The 24,114-nt window shown below is 36.8% G+C and overlaps 2 protein-coding genes across 3 annotated transcripts in view; one reads left to right on the top strand and one right to left on the bottom strand.

The window, feature by feature from the left end:
* pvrl2l (PVR cell adhesion molecule related 2 like) overlaps positions 1-9,010 on the top strand; it is a 96,952-nt gene extending 87,942 nt beyond the window's left edge. Inside the window, exons 7-11 of one of the 2 annotated variants that reach the window (XR_013788159.1) lie at positions 1,822-1,960; positions 2,127-2,184; positions 3,613-3,714; positions 5,338-6,871; positions 7,344-9,010. Coding sequence is in view for 1 of the 2 variants with exons in the window: in XM_079484905.1 (XP_079341031.1) it covers positions 1,822-1,960; positions 2,127-2,184; positions 3,613-3,714; positions 5,338-5,553 (515 nt within the window). In the remaining variant the exon portion in view is untranslated. Of the gene's footprint in view, positions 1-1,821; positions 1,961-2,126; positions 2,185-3,612; positions 3,715-5,337 lie in introns of both variants that reach the window. The other variant, XM_079484905.1, reaches the window with a different exon arrangement.
* A 3,678-nt stretch (positions 9,011-12,688) lies between these two features.
* Positions 12,689-23,806, bottom strand: LOC306910455 (uncharacterized protein). The gene is made up of 15 exons (XM_079485032.1): positions 23,449-23,806; positions 22,493-22,756; positions 22,044-22,319; positions 21,402-21,713; positions 20,831-20,947; positions 20,708-20,722; positions 20,462-20,596; positions 17,894-17,953; positions 15,563-15,829; positions 14,784-15,065; positions 14,186-14,491; positions 13,750-13,803; positions 13,075-13,191; positions 12,978-12,995; positions 12,689-12,871 (listed from the first exon to the last, which is right to left on the bottom strand). The coding sequence occupies exons 1-15, from the start codon at positions 23,495-23,497 to the stop codon at positions 12,825-12,827; spliced, it is 2,319 nt and encodes a 772-aa protein (XP_079341158.1). The 5' UTR covers positions 23,498-23,806; the 3' UTR covers positions 12,689-12,824.
* Between the last annotated feature and the right edge of the window lie 308 nt (positions 23,807-24,114).

Genomic DNA, 24,114 nt, shown 5'->3' with positions numbered 1-24,114 from the left:
GACTGAAAATGTCGATAACAAAGACTCGTTTAATATCCAGCGTATAAAAAACAAACGCAGACGCAGGACTCGTGCTGTGTGGTTATCAGCCTTTATCAAATAAAGACTCTTTTTTTCAAGCGTTCATCTTTGTCATCTGGTCTCTCCACCTCGACACTGCGGTTGAAAGACGACTGAGTTTTTTTTAACGTGTCCAATATTGTGTTAGTCCCGCTATGCTCCCTGTGTGAGTGTTTGTGAGCTTTCATGCATTACGGTGGCACCATGCCCAGTTTCATCAAGAATCTTGTTTTGATATTATACATTTACGCGTCACCACGTGTCGTGTGTTTTTTGTTTCAGCTGGAAGGAGGTTAATCTGATCCCTTTGAAAATAAGCAGAAAAGCTCACAAAGAAATTCTCATCTTTAAAAATTGCAACTGCAAGCGCCTCCCCCGGATAACATCGGTACTGCACTGTGTTGTATCTTTGGAGATCCACAAAATCTACTTCTTCATTTCATTGTTTGTCTTTCTCTCTCTCCTACTTCGGCTACCTCATAACTTATTTCAAGAGTGTTTTATTGGCATGACAATGGACAAGTTTCAATAGGAATGTTCAGTGCCAGCAATTTCCTTTTCTCTCTCTTTCTCTCTCTCTCTTGCACTCTCTCTCTGTCTCGCCCCACTACATCTCATCAGTCGCTTTGAGAGCAGTGGGGCTTACTAATTTTAGCATACCCACCCCGGCAGCAAGTCTTATCAAGCTTTGCCTGTGAATACCCCTTCATACCGAGGCGCACTGTAAAGAACCTTATTAATTCAGCTTTAAATGTCTAACCGCACCGGGGACCATGAGAAGCCATGGGATATTACTGTAGTTCTTCAACCAGATTACGGTCGAGGCGCAACCAGTGACACAACCTCAGATCATTTACTAAGAAAGGAAATACGTCCACTGATAATGTTGTTTATTTGCACACGGGCTGCATGTTTTGCCGCCTGATCACTAAAGGAATTATTCAAATTATAGTACAGACATGTCCAAAAAATGGGTTGAGCGCTCATTCCCCACCTTACTAATCGGTTTTAAGTGCTTGAAATGCAGGGTTTGAATACCACGGTGTTCACACATTTACACTCTCAATTTATTCTCCTGATAGTAAAAATAAATAAACACAATCTCATTGGCAATTCCTACCGTTTCACTAGTTGGCTAATTTGTTTCTCATTTGCACGTTTGAGTATTTTCAGCTTTCGCAGAGGTTACGTTTAAGGACGGGTCTTTGTGTTTGCATTTTGATAATAATCACATCGCTGCTGTTCCTTGTATGTCCAAATTGGCTGTTTTTCAGGATGTGGATAAAACACTGAGCTTTTTCAATGGTTGCATACTGTGACAAGCACTTTTTAATACTTTTATCCGTTAGATATATCTAGTGACAAACATAAAAGGAAACTAATGATAATGATTTATGGCACCAAGTATGGAGATGCAACGATAGGACGGCAACGATATGTTGTTGTGTGATTCACAAATGCACGAATGCATATTCATACAAAGTATCTTCCTTGTAAAATAGTTATGCGTTACTGAGATCAGACGGAAATATCTGCCACAGATCTTACCTTGCTGTACATATAAGATCAAAATCAAATGTTCAATATCAAAAACTGCACAGATATGAGTTCTTCAGGCAACGCAAACATCTCTGTTCTCATTAATCTGATGTAAGTGCTAATTCTTTCAGAGACAACAAAGCCAAGTTTATATATTATAGATATATATATATATATATATATATATATGAAGCTGATTTTGTGTCTTGCTTGTTTTTCTAGATGAACCATTGCCACCACAGGCGGCCAGCTCCACCGGGGCAATACTTGGAGGCATCATTGCTGCTGTCATCATTCTGTGTTTGATCGGCGCTGGTTTGGCCATGTACCAAAAACGCAAGCGAAGCATTGCGAACGGCGCGTGAGTATAAACACACACACAACATTCCTATTAAACGTTCAGTTTTTTCTCTCTTTATCTCATGGTTAGAACATCAGAGCTATTTTCGTCTTTTCAATGCACCTACATTGGCGGTATGGTACACATGTGCACCCATCTCAAACATCTCTCTGTGTTTCTTATCCAGAGGCCCACCCAAACACAAGCCGCCTCCTCCCATGAAGTCAGGCAGCTCAACGGAAATGGTAAGCGGACAGTTTTTCCATCAGTCACCTCTCCAATTCTCACATCTGACATTCTCTTTCAACTCGACGCGTTTCAACTTCATTATACAAAGCCGGGATGACTTGCAGCTCTCCGGGCTATGCACGGCAATTAATACGGAGCGGGAGAACAGAGCCATATGCATAAACTGCAGTCAAAAAGATCTTTGAAATGAAACCTTTGAAGAACAAGTTTGAGACTTGAATGAGAGAAAATTGCACTGTTCAGAAATAGGGTAATTGTGTTTTTACTGCGGATAACAATTATTTTCTTTTTGCTGGGCTGCGTTCGAAATGCACATTTGTATAATAAAGTATATGTAAAAGCAAGCAGAGCGGAGAGAATGAGAATTTTGAATGTAGCCCTGGGGCGGTGGAGAGAGAAAGGGTTAACATGGGCTAATGTGTATTGATCGAGGCTTAATGTAGAACGTGTGGGTGGAGCTGATGTTGTGTGATGAACTTGTGTGTGTACGTGTGCCTCTGAAGTGATTTTTTAAAAGCGTGTTCCTTATTTGATTTACTCCATTATTTTTATGCTCGTTATGTTTGCTTGACCCGACAGACTTTTGTACAACGGATTGTTTAACAGATTTGTTTTTCTCTCGGAAGCCAGCTGGTTACTTTGTAATAATTAATTTACATTTAGTCATTTAGCAGACGCTTTTATCCAAAGCAACTTACAAAGAGTTCGGGGAGATCTTGTCATATATATATATGTAATAAACAAACAAACACACAAATAAATAAATTAAGTAAGTAAGTAAATTACTATTTTAAATAATGAATCATTTATTGTATACTTCAATCATTAGTTATTATTGGCATATATTTTTAAATGGTTACACTTTTACGATAAGTTTGCATTATGATTCGTATGAATTCGTACAATGTAAATCGTACAAAAACGTACGATTATTAGTGAAAATCTATACTAAATCCCCTCCCCCTAAACCTAACCTCACTGGCGCGACAGCAAATCATACTGAAACGTACGAATAAGAATAGTTATGAATACTCGCGAGTTTGTGTTGTAAAAGCATGCGAACATGAACTATAAATAGCGATTGTTTTTCACTTTGCATGAATTAACATTAACGGTTTAGTTTTTTTAACGTGACGTATGATGTGACTTAAATGTATTAATAAATGCTGAAATTAACAGAATGAACTATGATTAATAAATGCTGGTGTTGTTCATTGTTTGTACACCTGGAGCACCTTTTAGTAAAGTGGTACCAAAAGAATCTTATACAAAAGAGTACAAACTGAATTGTAGTTGTTGCAAACAGCATAAACAACACATAAAAGTAAATCGATCCGAGTCTGCACTTAAAAACAATTCACCTTGGGGCTTTTGTATTTGCAAAGCATGTGTTTAACTGATCTCGTGTGTTTGTGTCCGTACAGCTTAATAAACCACAGGACAAGGCCACAAACATCACAGAAACCCAGCCGCTCAGAAACTATGAGCCCAACTACTACGAAACCACATCTGCCGAGCCTGTTACAGTAAGAACCACATTCTCAAACTGTGATGTGTGACGCTAGTTTTAATAATAAACATTCAGCAGCTTTGAGTTTTATTTGCAGTTCATCCTTCCCTCTGAGGTCTTATTTTTCTTCTCATTTTCATTGAAACCATGCAGTCCTGTATTATCACGTCAGGCTGCGTTTAAACTCAAAATTTCAGGATTTTTATTCTGATAATAATGTCACGGGTAAGTTGTGTACATACTCTGCGTACCAAAGACCCTGTCTTACCCAGGCAGCTTTTCACTCTCATGCTAACGGCGAAATCCGGTGACTCACAGCGACGTGCGGCTGGTGCTAACACTGCCAAAGGCTCTTTTATGTGGATTAATATGATGCGCTGGTTATTTCATCAACTATGATAACCGTAAAGCCAATTACGATAGTGTAAGGCCAGACTCTGACAAGTACCTTTGTGATACGGCCCCCGGGGGACTGTTTTGGGCTTTCAATAAGAAGCTGTTTTTATTGTCCTAGCCGATGTCGCCAAGCTAGCGAACTGAGAGATTCACTTGAATAACTTTTATCGAAGGTGTGAAATTAAAATTACTTCTTTAGCAACGCTATGCCTAAAGAAGAAACACATTGCATTCGTTTTCCGTCCAGGCCTTTACAAAGGTGAAATGATGCGGGGCGCTACTGTCAGCATCTCAAAACTGTGAATAAACGTTCACCTTTCATAATTAGAAAGCAAATAGTTTAAACGTTGGTACACATACACAAGAGATGCTATCACACTATATTAGAACTTTAAAATTTAATTTGACGGTGACTCAAGAGGTGAGTTGGCCTATCGCATATTTTTTTCTGCTGAATCTTCATTCGGTATCAATTAACTCTGATAAATAAGAAGGTACGCTTTGTGCGCGCATCGTTTCTGAGGCTATCATACTGATGCTTAATGGCCAATTGAGGAACTATTAAATGGACATTAGTACCACCTCACTGATCGTAATGAATTGTGAATGTGTATACGGGCAGCACGTAGCATCACGTCGCTTCGGATACGCCTGACACAAGTACATTGCTCCCAGCAGGGCTGTCTGCAATACAATCGTTTTATTATCAAGATTTTACAGATTTTATAATTATTTACCCAATTGTAGTTACGAGTTCATGGCTGGTAGATCTTGTAAGTGATTACGAGTATAGACAACATCAATCTGACACGACTACAGTTGCTTCCGTTTACATTTCATTTATGCATTTATCATACATTTGTTATCCGAAACGATTTTCTGTGCATTCAATGTCAAACATTTGCTGTTCTTGGTATTGATGGAAGCATCTAAGTCAAAGTTGAAACTTAAGTATTTCCAACTTAACTGACTTTTTTAGCGATAGCAATTTCTGGGGAAATTCTTAGCTTCTTTCGGTGGTCGTGTTTAGACGCAGTTGTTATGTTGTCTGATATATGAATCACAGAAAATATGTGAATGCTCAATAGGTGTAAAGTGCCGACCCTAGTCCAAACGCAAACATGATGCATTGAGCATCGGACGACACTTAGCCACCTTCAAAAAGGCTTTAGCTACTTTGTATTTTAAAAAGTTGGCTACACTGACACTGACTGCACAATGCTTTCCATTGTTTGTCCTTTAGGATCTAGACGACGACAACACCGGCCCTCCAGCTAATGGCGGCACCCCCAGCGTCTGGGACAGTTCGGGTCATCTCCCCGAAAAAGAAGATTCGGCCGACGAGCCCCTTCCACCGTACGCACCCATCGATGAGAACGATAGGGAAGGTAACCACGGCTCATCTGGCGCTAACTTAGCCCGCGAGGAAAGTTTCGTGTCCCCGGCCATGTTGGTCTAAAGACGTAGGCTGTGTTTACGATTTGCACTGCCACCGTCCTGCCCTGCCGCGCTAGACCGGAACAGCACAGCAGCCCAATCGGGAACACGCATGGAAAACCACCCAGCCTGGGGAAATTTATCTTTCAACGCGTTCTTATACATCATACCTAATCTCTTGGTTTTGTGCATGGTCCATCAAGATATTTATTCATACTTGGACCAAAACATTCGTCACATATATGTGTAAGATTGTGGATGTTTGATTATGTGCGACTATATTTCAGATAAGATGGATGGACACTCGAACAGCAAAACAAAACCATGAGAATAGGTCGTAAATCACTTTTGAGGTACTGTGTTATACTTTAATTCTGCTTAACTGAAAATATTATGGAGAAAATACCAGTTGAACATTTAATTTTAAGGTCTACTAAAAAGGTCTAAATATATTAAATTTGCTTTCCGGTTTTTTAAATACACTGCATATACTGTCAAATGTGGCTTAGTGTAAAGCTTTCTTTTGCCGTCTTGGTGTAATGCTCTTTTAATCTTCGATAGCTTTCGTCAGTTTTGTGTGTTAACTTATGTGGTGAGGGCAACAGTCCTGTGGTATATGCAATGTATTTTACAAACAGCAAAAATGTATTTTTATATTTTGTATTCGATGTCATTTTGATCAGTAACGTCGACTAAAAAATTAACGTATGCATTGCTTTCTTATTTTGTTTCTTTCAGACTGCTAAGTGTTTTTTTTATACGTACCAAATGAGTTGTGTAAATAATATGAGGAAATAATATATACTGTATCGCCAGACTAACTTGTGCTCAACTCTGTCCAAAAAATAACAATGGGGTGCAAAATGAAAACGTGTAAATTTTTTCCCAAAAAGTGATTTTAACGGGTATTACTAAAGTCTGCTGATGTTTTAATTAATGAATTGTGTGGACTTGTTACTGTATAATCTGCATGGCATGATTGGTCGCTTTCTTAAAAACAGTGGGCACCTGTCACATTCTTGCCTCCTTCCACTATTTTCCGGCCATAAACAAGCACAATCTCGTCATTTACAGCTGTTGAAGGTTACAGGAGTTTGTTTGCAGAAAAGCTGATGGTCAGAATGAACATATGTCATGATGCACAGTGCATTTCAGAGTATGGCCACATCATCTGATCGGCTATTTTTAGCTGTCTATATTTCTGTCATCAAAGATGCACCGTCCTGGTTAAAATGACTTATGAAGTTTGACCCTCATTTTTAAAGGGATAGTTCACCCAAAAATGAAAAATCTGTCATCGTTTACTCACATGTCATTCTAAACTTGTATGTTCATACTGTGTAAGTGAATGAGAGGCTGTTGAGCTTAAAATCATTGCATTTACATTTAGTCATTTAGCAGACGCTTTTATCCAAAGCGACTTACAAAGTAGGGAAAAACAACATAAGCAATTTGTGCAACAAAAGAACCAAAATGCATAGGTGCAGTAGAACTGGTCACAGTCAGCCTACCACAGTATACCAAGCTGTTATACTATTTTTGTGGGCGGGATAGGAAAGTAGAAAAGAAGTAGGAGACGGTACTAATGGGTCAGATGTTCATCAGTTGCTGTTTACGATTTGCACAAATGAGATTTGAAAGTAATTCTTTGGGCGTTCAACATGTTTACTGTCTGTTACACCTTTCACTTATATGATATGAAAAAAGCAGAATGAACATGGGTTTTAAAGGGACAGTTCACCCAATTTACTGTCATCATTTACACACCCTCCAGTTCCATATCGGTATAAATGTGTTTGTTCGGTTGAACAGAGAGAAAGATGTTTGGAGGAATGCTTGTAACCAAACAGGTCTTGGCCACCATTGAGAAACACAGGAGGAATAATGACAATGGTAGTCAATCGTGGCCTAGAACGGTTTGCTTTCATACAGTACATTCTTCAAAATGTCTTCTTTTATTTTCAACAGAATAAAGTCGTTTTTACTTCTGTGGTAGTTAATAATTATTATTTGGTTACAAGCATTTTACCAAATATCTGTTATTAGAACAAAGAGATTTACACAGATTTGGAGCAACTTGTGTAAATGATGACAGAATTTTAATTTTTGTTCCATTAAAAAGACATGACGGTCAGTAAAAGATTACATTTTTTTCACAGTAGGTGATCTTTTCGTTTAAGGGATACATTTGGGAGAACTTTTCCAAATCCTTTTTTCACCTGGCCTTTCCGTTTCCACTTTGATGTCACTGTGCATAATTCCATCACCGTCGTTTTTCTCTGCTTTGAATGTAATCTTTGCACATCCACCTAGTTGTCAATAGACTATAGTGTCGTGTTATCTGAATACATGGTCGTAATTGTGCCAAATAGATCACAGTCGCACTGATTGTATCAACACCGATGGGGAACGCAGAAGACGAGGTTGATTGGTGTTCTGGAGCGAGAAACTCGCACATTCACAAAGCACATAAAAACGGTCCTTCTTTAGATGGGTGCATAGATCAAAAGATAAGACAGACAGGCAGACGGATGGATGGATGGATGGATGGATGGTACAGCTCCCCTAGATAAATTAATAACTCCTGGGTTATGATTATTCATTGATCACATTCGTTCCCTGATCTTCTGGTTTGTGGACACGGAGCACAATGACAAAACGTTTATTCTGTAGATGACATGTAATTTTGTCTGGGCTGTGGTCTCATCACTGATGCTTCTGATAAAGAGAATGTGCGTCTGCATGCTGCATGAAAGTCGGGGTTCGCTTACGTTACTCTCACGTGCAAATGGGATGTCTCCATGCAGTTTTGCTTTAATGGTGCAGTATTATACCATCACCAAATGTTATACAATACATTTATCCATAAAGGTTTGTGTGTCTTAAACTGTGATTTTTATGATATTGTTTGTTTCTGGTTTTTGTGTTATTTAATTATTGCTTTTTCAGGTGTTTAAATTTTTTTCGGTCTTATGTATTTTTAACATATTGGGTTGTGTGATGTTTATCAGTCTCTAGATTTAAAAAAAAGACAATCAATATTATCTAGAAGCGGTGTTTGGGATGCTGAGAAGTTCATGGCCTTTTAAATGAGTTGGTCTCTGTTTACTGAACAGTTTTTATCATTTATTAAATCTACTCTCAGCCAAACCAACTTAGCTGCTGTATTTGAAGTTTTTTCTTCACCGGATCTCTTATCATGTCAAGACTCATACTGGAAGTCCTCAACACGTTTGCTTTAGCTTCGCCCTGTTGTCATCATACCTGATGTGCCTTTGTTTCTGGTTTTGAATCACTTTACCGTCACTTTGTTTTGCTTCAGAAGACGTGATTGACTGTACAGACAACATAGTAAAATATATTTTATTTCTAATGTTTTTGTTTTGGGTTTTGCATCTTGTTTTCGGGATTATTTTTTATGCATAAGTAACTTGTTCTATGTTTTATGGATCATTGTGATGTCTAATAAACTATAAGCCAATATTGCAGTTTTGTGGCGTCTTAATATGCGAAACCGTGGTTGCTCTGCATCATCTAATGCTGTGATAGGTTTAGTTTTTATACAACTCTAATGTCATACAGTATACTGCGTTTGTGGAACTTTCCTGCATGCTAAAACGGTGTTTGCCATTGACTTATTGATTTCCCATTTGTGAGACCGGCGCAGGATGAGGCTTAACTCTTGAACTCTTAAAATGTCAAACTCTTCAGCCAAACACCAGCCTGCTGTCTAAATTTCAAGCATGACTTTAGGTAAATAAAAATGCTGATGTCCTTCGAGCTTTTGTTGAGCTTATGTTCATTTGTAGGAAAACTAAGATCTTCTACATGGGCAAGAGTAAATAGTAGCATTTTTCACTTTCATTGGACGTCTGTTGTTTTTCTTTTGCTGTTTACAGTTTTGATGCCTTTGACTGAATGTAAACATATTTTCTTTTATTAAGCTCAATGATAGATGATAACGCTGTCTAGACTGACGCTGGGGGGCATTTGAACAACAGCTAAAAAATAAAACACAAGATTGAAACAAATATATTACTACTTTTCTGGTGCATCTTCATTCTCATTTATTCTACTGTTCACTCTTAAAAATGCGGGCGTTGGGTCAAAAGGGACGATTTCAACCTTTGGCTTAATTTAACCCACACTGTGAAAATACATTATTTTTTCCACTTACACTTGTAATTTTACGGAATTGTACTGTTGTTTTTACAGCTGCTGGAGTTTTTTTACAGTTTATTTGTAAAAATACAATAAAAACTGTAAAATTTTCCTCGAAAAACTTGTGATTTTACAGGACATAACTGTTATTTCCTGTTTTTTAACAGGAAGGTTTACGTTTGACCCAACAACAGCTTACAACAACCCAACATTTTGGGTTGAAACAACCCTGCATGGGTTAATTTATAACCCAACAGTTGGGTTTGTTGACATAATATGTTGGGTTCATAATAAACAAGCATAACTGAGAGTGTAATGGTGCCGAAAATAGCATTTTTATAACCTTTTGTGTTCACCATATTAGAGAAAGTCATGCAGGTTTGGAACGACTTGAGCTACGATGACAGTCTTTTCATTCCGGCGTGAGGTGTTCTTTTAAAACCACTCACCTTATCCATTTCCCTCGGTGTGACCTTTTTAGTCTTTGATTAAGATGCTAATTCCATTGCAAACCAAATCAACTCTGTATTTCTTTTAAAGTCATTAGTATGCCTCGCATCGCCCTAAACTAGCAGGAGATTGCAGGCTTCTGGAGTTTGCTATTTGGTGCCCGCCACAAGGCTGCCTGATTCATTAGTAGCGTGTTGCCTGTGTTAATAGCCATTAACTCTTCATAGCTCTCTCTGTAATTGAAACCCAACTGGCCTCAACACTTGTGCACAATGACTTGACATCACGTTATGAGGACATAATGAATACATCGCTAATTCAGCCTCTCAAGCGCGGGCCCGCTACACCAGTCGTGATGAGCCCGGCTCGGCTCGTGACTTGCCACTTTTCTCAAACGTCGTAGCCTCCTTAAGCACCTGTCACCCTGCATCCGTTAGGCCCGTCTTTAATGAGTCGGATCTCAAGGCCTCGCCACTGATGAGATACAAGCTGAGTGTGGCGATTGTTTCGTGTCACAGCCTGTTAAGTCAGCTGTGGGCGGCAGGCGGGCAGGCGGGCGACTGGGGCCGTGATTAAACCTTGATGGTGATGATGTGCAATCAGCGATTAAAAACGGGCCATTCACTGAAGGCTTATGCTTTCCTTAACCTCTGACTGCCAGGACTGAGAAGTGGGTGGGAGTGAGAAATGGGGACAGAAATGAAGCAAGGAAAACGTACGAGAAAAGAGGGCGGTTGCTCTTTCTGTATTTAAAGTCCGCCCTTTAGCTTACCCTTAACCTTTGACCCGTGTTTTGTGTCTAATCATATGATGTAGGGGGAAGAAAGTCATTGAAGATAAACGTACAGTCAAAAGTTTACACAACCCTTGAAGAATCTGGAAAATGCTGAACATTTTGGGAAAATAAGAGGAATTTAGAAAATTAAGGTTTCTTTTTTATTTCAAATGTAATATAAAAAAATAGCCCAGGTCAAAAGTTGACATACTGGTTATTGATACTGTTCTTACCATCAATGACAGCTCTTATGTTTTGTCATCGTTGTTTAATGGTTTCTTGTTTGTTTTGGGTCATTAAACTGTCCACTGATCTTCAGAAAAATGATGCAGGTCCTCCAGACCCTTTCTGTATGTTTGACTCATGTCCAGCAGCAACTGTATGATGTTGAGATTCATCGGTTTACGTTGAGGACAAACAAGAGACTCAACTATTACAATAGATAGAAACATTCAGTGATGCTCATGAAAGCAACATGATTCATTTCACAGTACATTAGATTAGATTCAAGTTTATTGTCATTACACATACACAAGTACAGTGTAACAAAATGGAGTTTAGGTCTAACCAGAAGTGCAGTTAGCAAGTGCAGGATATACAGTTTGAATAAATACAGAATACAATATTATGAAAATATTTTAAAGTAGGTATGTTCTATGAAAATATGACAGTAGATATGTACTATGAACAATATATACAGATGACTATATATTAGGAACATAATGTACAGGTGGCTGTGAACAGATAATAAACAGTAGTGCAAGTGGCTTAAGTGTGCATCAATTATAGACATTAGCAATATATATGTTTCTCAGGAAATTAAGTATAACTTTGGTAACATTTCTTTTGAAAAATATTTAGCATTTTCTAAATTCCTCAAGGGGTCTGTAAACTTTTGACTAACTTTATGAGCAAGGATAAAAGTAGAAGCAGAGGGTTATTCAAGATAAGCGAGGAAAAACAAGGAAACAGTGACCTCGGGTGGCCAAGAACGGGGTTGCAGATGTATTATAACCTTGATGCATGTTGTTCACTGTTGTGTTTTCTACATTAAATTTCCGGTCTTATTGTGAATAATGAATCAGTCTCTTAAAACTTTCTCTACCTCTGAAAACATTTTACAAATAATTTTTTTTAACTTGTCTCCTTTGAGCCACATGTCACAGAGAGCATATTTGACCCAACGGATGAAATCAAATCCTGCCTTTCGGTTTTGTCTTGTTGAGTATCATATTCTGGTAGATGTGGTCCCTGCTGATAGATATTGAAACTTCTCATTTACATTGCTTCTAAGTCATTTAGGTGGACAGAACATACATTCTGGGTAAATTCTTACATTCTGTGTACACTTCTATATAGTGGATAACTTCAACAACTCTTTGCCATAATTTCTTAAAGTAAATCAATGCTGACAGACAAACTGGAAATCTACAAAAACCTTTATTTTTAACATTCAGTAATGTAGTTACTTCGTTTTAATTGCATTTATAGGCTTTAGTGTGATCTGAAATAAGTAAGTAATGCGTCTCCTACCACGTGCAAACACTGAGATGAATGCAAAATAGTTTTTGATGTTTTTGTTTTCTTTTCTTTAAAACATGGCTGTGAAGAGACACTGACACACTTACAGATCATTTACTGTGAAAATAATGTAAAATTAATACGTAATGTTAATGCCTGCATATTGATATGACCTGAACTGTACATATGTAGACATAATATTTAAACAACACACTTTTGTTATGATAAACCATAAAGCAAATAGCTGACTGTAACGGAGGTAATAACTATACTCATAAAGTATACAGTAACAATTAAGATATTTTAAAGCAGAAAAACAGACAATCAACACACATGGCTAAAATACAATTATAAACTTCACAAAAATAAAAACGAAAGCTAACAAATTAAAAATTAGGACGATCATCTAAAGACATTATAGAAGTATTTTGGGCTGTGAAAAATAAGAGGTGACATTGTGAGATACTGTAATCCCTAAAAGTAAATCATATGATATAAGGGTTCAAACTCATTTATGTGTATGACAAAACATGACTTACCCCTCTCCTTAACATCGCCTGTAACAATAAATAAATGAAACAATGAAACAAAGTAGTTCAGAACAATCTTAACAGTTAACTTTAAAACTAAATTCACCTGTTAACTTTTGGCTCTTAACCTGTCTGGACTTTCTCCACACAATGAGGTAAATTATAGCAATCAAGACAAGGAGAGACAACGGACTTCCAACAAAGATGCAGGTGAGTATAACAGCTGCAATAAAACAACACAATATTTCAACATTTCAACATTTAAACAATCATTAATACACAGCAGTCCATTCACACAGCAGGGGTTCTCTGTAAATGAAAATATACAGGTGTGAGTTCAGTTATAGAATGCGCTTGTCACTCCTGTATATAAACAAATTGTCTGACCGTGACAGAATAAAGGACTCAAATACAGGACTGACAACCATATTCTGGTGCTGTGTGAACGATCAATAATAAATCATATTATTAACAGATTATCATAAAATTGTACAGACTGACATAAGCCTATTTCTTATATAGATTATGTATACAATACAATACAATTCAATATACTTTATTGTCCCCTTGGGGAAATTTGTCTCAAGTTACACAACCTGCTTGATTTCAACCTCATACAGCACACTATTTATTGGTTTAGCTTTATAGTTTATAGTCTTAAATTACAAAGTTAAGATTTTATAGCTGAAGTGTAGATTTACACTCTTAGCTCATTCTCCAAAAAAGTGCAAAACTGTAAAGTAGTAAAGTACTATCGTGTGGTTAAACATCAATACAGTACCTCCTGAAATGGAGTGATTTACTTCTGAGTGAGCCTTTACACAGAAACGTCGGTCTGTAATCAGATATTAAAACCATTGTTACAAACTTTATAATACATGTACAATTGCAAATATCTATTTCATAATAACCAATAATGTTAAACCAGTTAACTGTACCGTTTGCATTCACTGTGAATTTGTTAATTATTAGGTAAATGTTATGGAAAACGATCCTGATATTTAAAGTTATCCGATGAATTTCCTTTTAGATGGTGACAGTTTTTTGTCTTTAAATGGCTGTCGTTTTGAAAATTGACTGGGAAGTTAAGACTTATTTTTTAGACAATAATAACTGACATTAACAGATAAAACTTGTTGATTTATTCAGGCAGATAATGAAATACACCACCTAGAATATTTGCCATATTAAAAAAACTTTGTGTGTTGTACACATACCGGAGTTAGATCTGATGTTGTTTTCATTCAGAGTGACAACAATCTCTGTCTCTGCTCCCACATGTTGAATCACACATCTATAGACATCTGGATTCTTCTTCCATTCCTCAGACTTCACTGAGAGACTGATGCTCTTCTGGAACGTTCCGTCTTCGTTTTGTAAAGTTTCACAGACCTCCACATCTTCATTAAGATCCTTGTGGTTTTTCTTCCAGGTCATTGTGATGTTTTTTGGGTAGAAACCTGTTGCATGACAGATAACTGGAGACGAGGAGTTCTGCTGTAGTAGAGACACTTCAGGTGCAACTACAGGAAATAATTAATCATCATAGGTTTACATGAATCTACTAAAATCAAACATTATTTATCTGTGACATTGAAGTGACATAAATATAGTGAAAACAACATTGTGTCTGTATTTGGTTTTAAGACTTTACTATGTACTGAATTTACTCACACTAGAATACTCATCAGTACAGAGTTGTACTAAATCTCATTGAGAACTAAACTCAAAGCTTAAACTTCTGGGTGTATGTTCTTCCATTGCCTGCTCACAAGGTTAAGGTTTTTGAATCATTAAAGAGTCTGATATTTGTACCTTTTCTCTCCAGTGTCTCCTTGTTGTAGTTCACAATCTTATTCATTCGCACAAAGCACATGCTCTCAAGGTATGCATTCCAGTATTTTGTTTTAGCTCCATCGGCATCCCATAGGTTCTTCATATCAACAGCTTGAAGATGCATTTCTCCAGCAGTCCACAAGTGTGTCTTTCTATCATAACTGATGAAATCATCTCCATTATAACCATACTGCAAGTATCCTTGAGTGGTACCATCATCATCCAGCTTGCAGCCGTACATCATCTGAAAGGTGTTAACATCTGAGAAATGGAAACAACATTAAATGTAACAATCACACTTAACCTTTGTGCAAACTATAAGCAAACTGTAAATCAAACTGGGATCAAGTATCACTCAGTTCCTAAATTTCATCTAAATCAGTACCTAAATTGAATCCATTCAGGCGGACATAACAGTTGTTCTGTAAATTCTGAAGGCGTGTTATAGTTTTTAAACTAGCCCCGGCTGAGCCAACGTTATTTGCAGTCATTTTGTTCTCCAGTTCAAATTCATAATAATGTTTTACTTGTAAACTTCTATTTTCAGTTCTTTAGTTGCTGTATACAGATGAACTCCCTGTTTAAAGTAAGTTTATTTTTTATTTGCTGGACTTAACAGATTTGGTCACCCATGGTTTGATATTAGGGTCAATCTTAACTCACCTACAGGGAATGATCTTGTCCCTACAGAGGGCACATTAGCAGGATCATTTAAATCATCACCACAAGATTGTTTAATTTCTGTCCATATACTGTACCTTTTGATATAGACTGGTTGTATAGATCCATTATAGTTTGCATGATGAATTTGTATTCCTCATAGCGATTAATGACAACCTGAGTCTGTGTTTTCCAGTAATCTGTGCCATAATAGTGTCTCATCCTCTCTGTCTTTGGTACAGCTTTATTTGTGTCACTGTCATAGTACATGTACTGCTGACCATCGACCATCCCAACAACTGTTAGCGCTGGGATGTTAATGTCTCCGTACACAGCAGTGCAGAAGTACTGAAGAATGTGTCCTCCTGTAGACAGACAGTGAAAATACATGGGGACTGTTTTTGTAATAATATATGTATTATATAACAGTATTGTTAAGAGTTTGCTGGCAATCGTATGACACTCCACATACAGTTTTGTTAATGTGGGACCATGTTAAAGCAAAAATGCATGTTGAAGATTACAAACTAGTACACCTTAAAGTCCTTAAACATACAACAAATAGGTCTAGTGTCATCCACTCTTGCATGAGGAGACATGCTGTTTACAACACTTGCAATGCAGTACAAAAGTGATGCAGAAATAAAGGCTGACAACTGAATATTGTTGGTATAATAAAAACAATATAAAATGGTTAATATATGCATTATAGGTGGGGTTCTTGATCAAAATGTAGCCTAAAATATTAATGTACTGTATTGTCACAAATTACTAACCCAAGTTAACTACAAAACAATAGTCAAATAAGCCAATCTACAAATAAACAAACATAATGATAAGACAAACCAGACCAAAACATTAACCAACTATGACAAAATGTTGAAGTAAACCAAAGTACTAAATTATGACTAAAGTACAATTAACTTTAACTTATGGACGAGCCCCCACTTGTCACAGGCTGGCTCATAGCCCGTGGCAAAAATGAGGGGACACACACAACAAGGCTATAGGCCAAAACAGGTTTTCTTTATTGTAAACCAAAAACTATTAACTCTAAACAAAGAATGATGTGTGATAATGTCATAATGTAAAGCACAAACAAAACAGGATCATTCCTGGAAGAGCAGAGAGAGAGCGAGAATAGTTAGTGAGTGAAGCAGTTGAGACGGGGTAACTGCAGCCTGTAGGAATGGGCGTGCCGAAAGGTAGGGGCGTGTCAAAAGGTTTCTGATTGGTGAAAGGAGTTTTACTGTATTGGCCAATCAGCGTTAAACTTTTGTTCCACACTCCAGTCCAGCAGGCGGCGGTAAAGCACTTATCAGTTGGTTTGCAAACCGTGCCAAACTTTAAGGGGAAAAAAGCCACTACAGTGGTAAGTAATTTCCTTTAGCCAAAGAAGATGGCGGCGGTAAGATATGGCGCAATTCATCATATGTTTATTATATAACGTAATTATGTATCATTGACTGGAAATCTATCAGTCCAGAAGTGAGAAAAGAATACAGATTGGAGTTTGAGCTCACCAGGTGCGCTTGCTGTGACAAATCTACAAAAACACCTTTGGATACAGTGGCAATGGACAGAAGGGGGTCTTCACAGCATTCTATTCAGAGAAAGAGTTTGCTGGGTTCTGTTCAATGGACTGCTACTACAAAATGAGTGACTGAATGTTTCTGTTTACTTAAATAAGGAAACAAAGCTGAATTTTTTTGTGAAAAAAGCTGTGTCTGTTTCCTAAATTGGTTGTCATTTAGCAGAAAGATACTAAACACTTCAATTCTGTGGTGTTTTTATTAACTAGTTTTCTCTATGAAGCAAAACATTGTGTAATAATGTATTAATTAACGTTAACTATGAGCAATGGATTTGTTACAGTATTTGTTTTAAGCTTTGTTACTATTAGTTAATAAAAATACAGCTGCTCATAGTTTGTTCACTTCAAAGTGCTTTAATGTTAACGAATACAACTTTTAAATAACTCCTATCTAAAAACAGATAGTGCGACTGTGTTAAGAGGCTTTTGTACCCTAAAAATAGTTGCTATTTGTTTTTGATCGCTATATTTAGTATTAAGTTTTATAAACTATTTTAATCGTAAAAGACTACAATATTTAAAAATGAGAACATACAATGAAATGTTGAAACAAAATAATAGTAATGAAAGCGAGAAAAAAGATGAAAGGAAGTATATATAATTTATATTTACTGCTTACAGTATTTGCAAACTTTAACCTAAACTTGCCGTGGTGATGACGTCAGTAACCCGCGCCATGCAGGCAGTTTTCGCAAAACCTTTTGGCACGCCCATACTGTTCGGCGAGACCAATGAGAAACCTTCTGGCACGCCCCATGCCGTTTGCCACACCCTCAACTTTTGGCACTTCACTGCTCAAGGCTGCAGTTACCCCTACTTGGAGAAGTTTAAATACCCTGAGCCCAGGTGGCTCCAATCACTAACGACCCTCCTCTGCCTACAGGAGGAACCGCCCCTGCAAAGCAGAAGAGGGGCGACACTTCCGTTTGTATAGAGTTTAAACAAAAACTGCATTGATTTTTACGATTGTGGTCGTAACTAAATCTGTTTATGGCAATGCTTTTTAATAAATTATTGTATGCAGTTATGCGCTATTTAGCGTGTAAAAATTGACTTTGTTATAGGCAATGTAAGATAACAATATTTGGCAGATGATATTATGTCGGATCGCGTTGTTAAACAAGCAGCTTTTATGAGGCTGATGATGCTATTTAGTCTCATGTGAGTATGCGTGAAAAGACAACGCAGTCAACACCTCCTAGCTTTCGTTACCAACCTAAACTTGTAAGCAATAGCTACTTACCAGCAAAGACGAGATGAATCGCAAACATCATAAGTGCTACTTTTGTTTTCATGTTTGAGAACATTCATTATGTAAAATAGTATGCTCTGCTCGGTTAAAAGTTTTGTGTTGTTTCGCATACATGAACGCCCCTTTGGCACATACTGTAAATTCCAGCCAGATGATCAGATCTGAATAGATAAACTATGATCCGCAAATAAATGAAGAGTACAAATCCACATGCACAAAAAGCGGACTATAAATATATGTTAGACGTTCCACAAAAAGAAATGGCATTCACAAATAATGAGATTTGCAAATAATAAATATTAACACATTTATTTTAATGGCATTGATTTGAAGATCGCTTTCTGCACATTTGTGGATTTTGAAACATTTCTAACGTCAAGGCTTGCGCACAATCCACGAGTGTATGGGGAGGCTGCAGACCTGGAGCCGATAGATATTCACCGCCCGAAGCAGTTTTACGCCCCTGTTGTTCCTCATGCGTCCAGTAGGGGGAGGCTGTATATTAGTATATGAGCCTAGTCATATATCAGAACAGCAGACCATATCTATATGTATGTAAGCAGCAGACCTTCTAGAAGCGATACGAATTGAGCTATGTTAAATAATCTGCTAAAGTTATTTTTGTTGATTGTATTGTAATGATGCAACATTTATTATTTATTAATGATTGATGCGATATCAATTCAAAAGATGGGTCAATCTTTTATTTCGAGAGGCAAAAGTACTTGATTGAGTCAGATCATATGTTATGTCAGACTCAAACTTAGCTAACCACGTGTAGGTTAAGCTCTGTCTCACTCACTTTTAAAATTAATTTAATTTTTTATCTTGTTGTCTGTCTTTAGCTTGTGTAGTAGGTTGGAAAATATGCAGATATAAATCTTAAAATAAAATAGGAAAATAGGATACCCCTTTAAAATTTTGTATTATTCATAAATGCATGTGCCTTTGACATAAAGAAGAGGACATTCTCATTCCTTCTTATGGCTCAATCTTTCGAAATTGAGATTTTTACATCAACTGAAAGCTGAATAGTTAAGCTTTTTATTGATATATGGGTTGTTAAGATGGGACATTATCTGGTGGAGATTCAAGAGTGTAAACCTCTGGAAGTAAAGGGTGAAAAAAATCTAAATATTGAGAAAATCGCCTGTGAAGTTGTTAATCCAGGCACTGTAGCAGGCCATCCACTCACAAAAATAAAGTTTTTATATATTTTGGGTTGAAAATTTACTAAATATCTTTATGGAACATGATCTTTACTTAATATCCTAATGATTTTTGTCATAAAAGAAAAATCTATAATTTTGACCCACACAATGTATTTTTGGCTTTTACTAAAAATGATCCCGTGCTACTTAAGACTGGTTTTGTGATCAGGGTCTCATATACTAATATACAGCCTCCCCCTACTGGACGCATGAAGAACAACAGGGGCGTAAAACTGCTTCGGGCGTATATCTACCGGCTCCAGGTTTGCAGCCTCCCCCTACGCGTGGATTGTGCGCAAGCCTTGAAGTTAGAAATGTTTCCAAATGCACAGAGAGCCATCCACAAATGCGTGCAGCGATCCACCAATGTAAAGAAAGCAATCTACAAATAAATTAATATAAATGTGTAAATATTTTTTATTTGGAAATCTCTGATTGATTTGTCAATTTCTTACAGGACACCATTAATTACACAAAAGTGAACAAAATGTAGGCATATATAAGACATTTTAATAATATTAATGATGGCATAATACTTTTTAGAGTAAAATCAAGCAATAGCTGACTCTTAATTATTGTAACGTATACAAATTATAAGACTGTGAATGCTGAATGCTTTTGAAGACCCTGATACTTCACAATTTATAGGCCTACCATAGGCTACCCGATGGTTTGTCATTAGTGTCTGTTTCCTAATTTAATTTATGTTATCCTACTTGGAGTACTATTACACAGTACCTCTTCAGCTAGAACAAGTTTACCACTCACTTCTTACCAAAACTCAACAAAATGAAAATCATGGAGAAAAAAAACATGTAACAGCAACACAGATGGAGACAACAGCAAACGGGAGAAAGTGATTATAGAATAAAACGAGGACAAAATAAAATTGTAAGGAAAATACAGTTCATCGCATCTTTTAATGACTAACATGCGTTTTAGTACCCTATTTCTGTATTTTTCCATGGAAACTTCATATCTTTTGAATCATTGTCGTTTGAATTGCTTAGTGGCTGCTGCTCTCCAGAATTTAGCCGTGACTTATCATCATCTGACTTTGGTGGAGTATCTGTGCCTGTGAAATAAAATGGTGGTGGAGATATTGTAAATCTTTTAAAAACCAACATGACATTACAAAAATGACATAACATCAATCTAACTAATTTCTGTATAAAAGAATACTTACTGCCCTTCACTTTACCTGTAACAATAAAGAAATAAAACATGGGTTAATAAGAATTAGAATTAAATACAGTAATGTTAAGAACAATACATTAATAGGCATGTTTTCAAAACTGAACTAACTCACCTGTTAAATTTGAGCTCTTAACCACTCTGCACATAATCCACACAATGAGCGTTATTATAACAGCACATATGAGACCCGCCACACAACCCAAAGCGATTGCAGTGCTGTTATCAGGAGCTGCAGTCAACCAGTACAAAATAATCAGTTTAAATACTCAATAATTTACAGTGTGGCGCTCCGTGTGAACATGATGAAGATGAGCAGTAATAACTAACGTTATACAGATTGTCACCAAATTGTGAGTCTACTTATAGCCTTTACAGTATAATTCTAAAATAACAACCTGGGGTGCGTTTCCCGAACACAACATAACTCGCTGGTTGACCACCATAGTATGATGGATCATTGGAGAAATTAACGATGTAGTTAAAACACTTTAACTTTTTAGTTTGTCAAGAATATATAAACGCTGTTTTTTTTAAAGTTGTTTGTATTTCGAATTATGTATATAGAAGGTAATCTGTGTAACTCAACATAGTTTTTGGATAAACTCAATTTTGTTAGAAGTTCACTTAAAATATCTGCTAAAAACTGGCCATATCACAAAACCTTGTAATTATTGTACACATACCTGTGTTAGACTTGATGTTTTTTTCATTCAGAGTGACAACAATCTCTGTCTCTGCTCCCACATGTTGAATCACACATCTATAGACATCTGGATTCTTCTTCCACTCCTCAGACTTCATGGAGAGACTGATGCTCTTCTGGAACGTTCCATCAGCATTGGACAATGTTTCGCTGACTTTCACATTCTCATTATGATCCTCGTGGTTTTTCATCAAATTCATTTTTATTTTGCTGGGGTAGAAACTTGTAGCGTGACAGATAACTGAAGGGGGAGACCAGGGGTCTCTTTGCAGCAGAGACACCTCAGGTGCAACTACAGAGAGGTTGATGAAGAATCGGCAGTGAGGATGAGAAAGAGAAATAAAGTGATAACATTGTGTCAGTATTTTAACGGTTTTGGCACCTTAATCTACTACGATTTAAATATATTTCATTTCATTGTTGCACACTAGATAACTGGAGAAGCTTTTTACAAAGTTTTCTTTTTCTGAGGAATGACAGCAAATAATCTGGATCACTTGATTTCATATGAAGTCAAATAAAACAAAAGATACAATTTTTGGGAATACATTCCTCCATTGTCTGCTAACAAGGTAAAATATTTTATCAGTACTTATAACGCAATTAATATAAAAAAGTCTACCCTTTCTCTCCAAAGAGTCCTTGCCATAGCTCAAATAAGTTTTCAGTGACTTCATGCATGTGTTCTCCAGATATGCTTTCCAGTATTTTGCTTTAGCTCTATTGGCCTCCCATTTATTCTTAATGATGTCGGCTTTGGCATTAGCAGCACTCCAGCCAAGTGTGTTCTTGTCAAAGCTGATGAAATCTTCTCCATCATAACCAAATTTGTAGTATCCTCGATTGGTACCATCATCATCCAACTCACAGCCAAGCATAATCTGAAAGGTGTGAACATCTGGGAAGCAAAAAATATTATGATTCAAACAATACAAACACTGTACTGTAAGATAAAATGCTACTTTAACTGCATTTGTATTTCTTACGAATACAGGACTATGTTATACTACAATTTAAGCTGTAATCAAGGGGGTTTAATGCATGTTTGTTGGTTGGTTTGTGTCAATATACCTGACATGGAATGGTTAAATAAATCCATAATATTTTGCATGTCGATCTTGAATTCCTGATAGTGATCAATGACAATCCAAGTCTTTTCATCCCAGTGATCTGCTCCTTTATTCGGCCTCATCCACTCTGCTTTTGGTACCGCTTTCTTCATATTGCTGTCAAAGTACAATAACTGTTGATCATCGACCATTCCAACCACTGTGAACTCTGGGAGGTTAATGCCTTTAGATATAACAGTGCAGAAGTATTGAAAAGAGTGCATTCCTGTGGATAGACATAGTGAAACATGTAAGGAATTTGGTTTAAATAATTAAATATTGTTGTTATGCCCAGGGAGTGAAAGATGGTTGTGTAAAACTATTTTTTCTCCTCTGTAATGTAATTAACTAAATATTATCTGGCTGAAAAATGTTAACAGTGGTTTTTAATAAACAGACACCTACCTGTATAGTGTTAATGTAGCAAAAGAAGGTACTAGAAAGTAGATATGTAGATATAAAGACAGAGTAGGCTACATTTGACAAACTGTTGCTCTACAATGATTGTCAAACATTGTTTTACAACTTTAAATGAGAGTAGTATCTGAATTTGTCTGTTTGTCAGACGTAAAACAATCTTTCTTCCTGTTTACAATTTGTATGCATTTGTTTAATGCATCGCCACACCAGTTTGCGTTTAATACAAAACCATGACTGACACATCATAACCACCGAGCAGACATGATATGAAACGTAAAATGTTTAACATTTTTATTTAGGTACTGAACTGAACACATTAATATTTGTTTTTAATCTTCAAGTCCAGTCTTTGATAGATGCCATCTTTTTAAGAAACGAAAGTGAAACTAAAGCATAACATTATTAAAACCCACTTTTAACTTCAAAGTAGCCAACGATTAATTAAAACACGTTTTAAACTGATATTTACACAACATAATTGCCACCTGAAGTACCTACCAGCAAAGGTGAGTTCAATACCGAGCAGCAGAAGAGCTATAAGTCGCATGTGTGCTTCATAGGATTTCGATCTTTAAAAATGGTACTGTCAAATCTATTGAAGGTTTTAGCATTTTTTCGTCGTCAGCTTTAATAAACATGTCTAAAATAAACGTCCAGCCATAGGGCTACTTTACTTCAGTGTGTGTATTTTTTATCATTCTAACTTCAACCCTGCGCCACAATTCGCATCCTATTTGTCAAAAATTCCTAATTTTGATTAATATGTCCAAAATCGTTGTATGTTGAAAGATGTATCTTTAAAGTATCCGCAAGATCTTCAGTGATATTTCCGGTGAAACGCGCCGCTTAAAGGGACAGTGCACCAACTAATGAAAATGGTTTTATCATGTACTCACGCTCACGTCAACCCATAACTGTATGACTTTCTTCTGCAGAACACAAAATATGATATTTTAAAGAACGGTCCCCAGCTAACCATATCACGTGATTGCTTCGTAATTTAAACGTAATCTGACGATCAAACTTTCGTTGTGGTAACGTAGTTTGTCAGTACCGCAACATTGTGACAATGTACCAATCAGGAATTTCACTTTTCCAGTTGTCACAACGTTACTAGATTACGTTGTCTCAAATGAGGTCATCAGATTACGTAATCATACTGCT

The sequence above is a fragment of the Barbatula barbatula genome (assembly GCF_947034865.1).
Source record: "Barbatula barbatula genome assembly, chromosome: 21".
In the NCBI taxonomy this organism is placed as follows: domain Eukaryota; kingdom Metazoa; phylum Chordata; class Actinopteri; order Cypriniformes; family Nemacheilidae; genus Barbatula; species Barbatula barbatula.
Note: the sequence above shows the minus strand (reverse complement) of the source record. Positions and strands in the feature narration are given on the sequence as shown.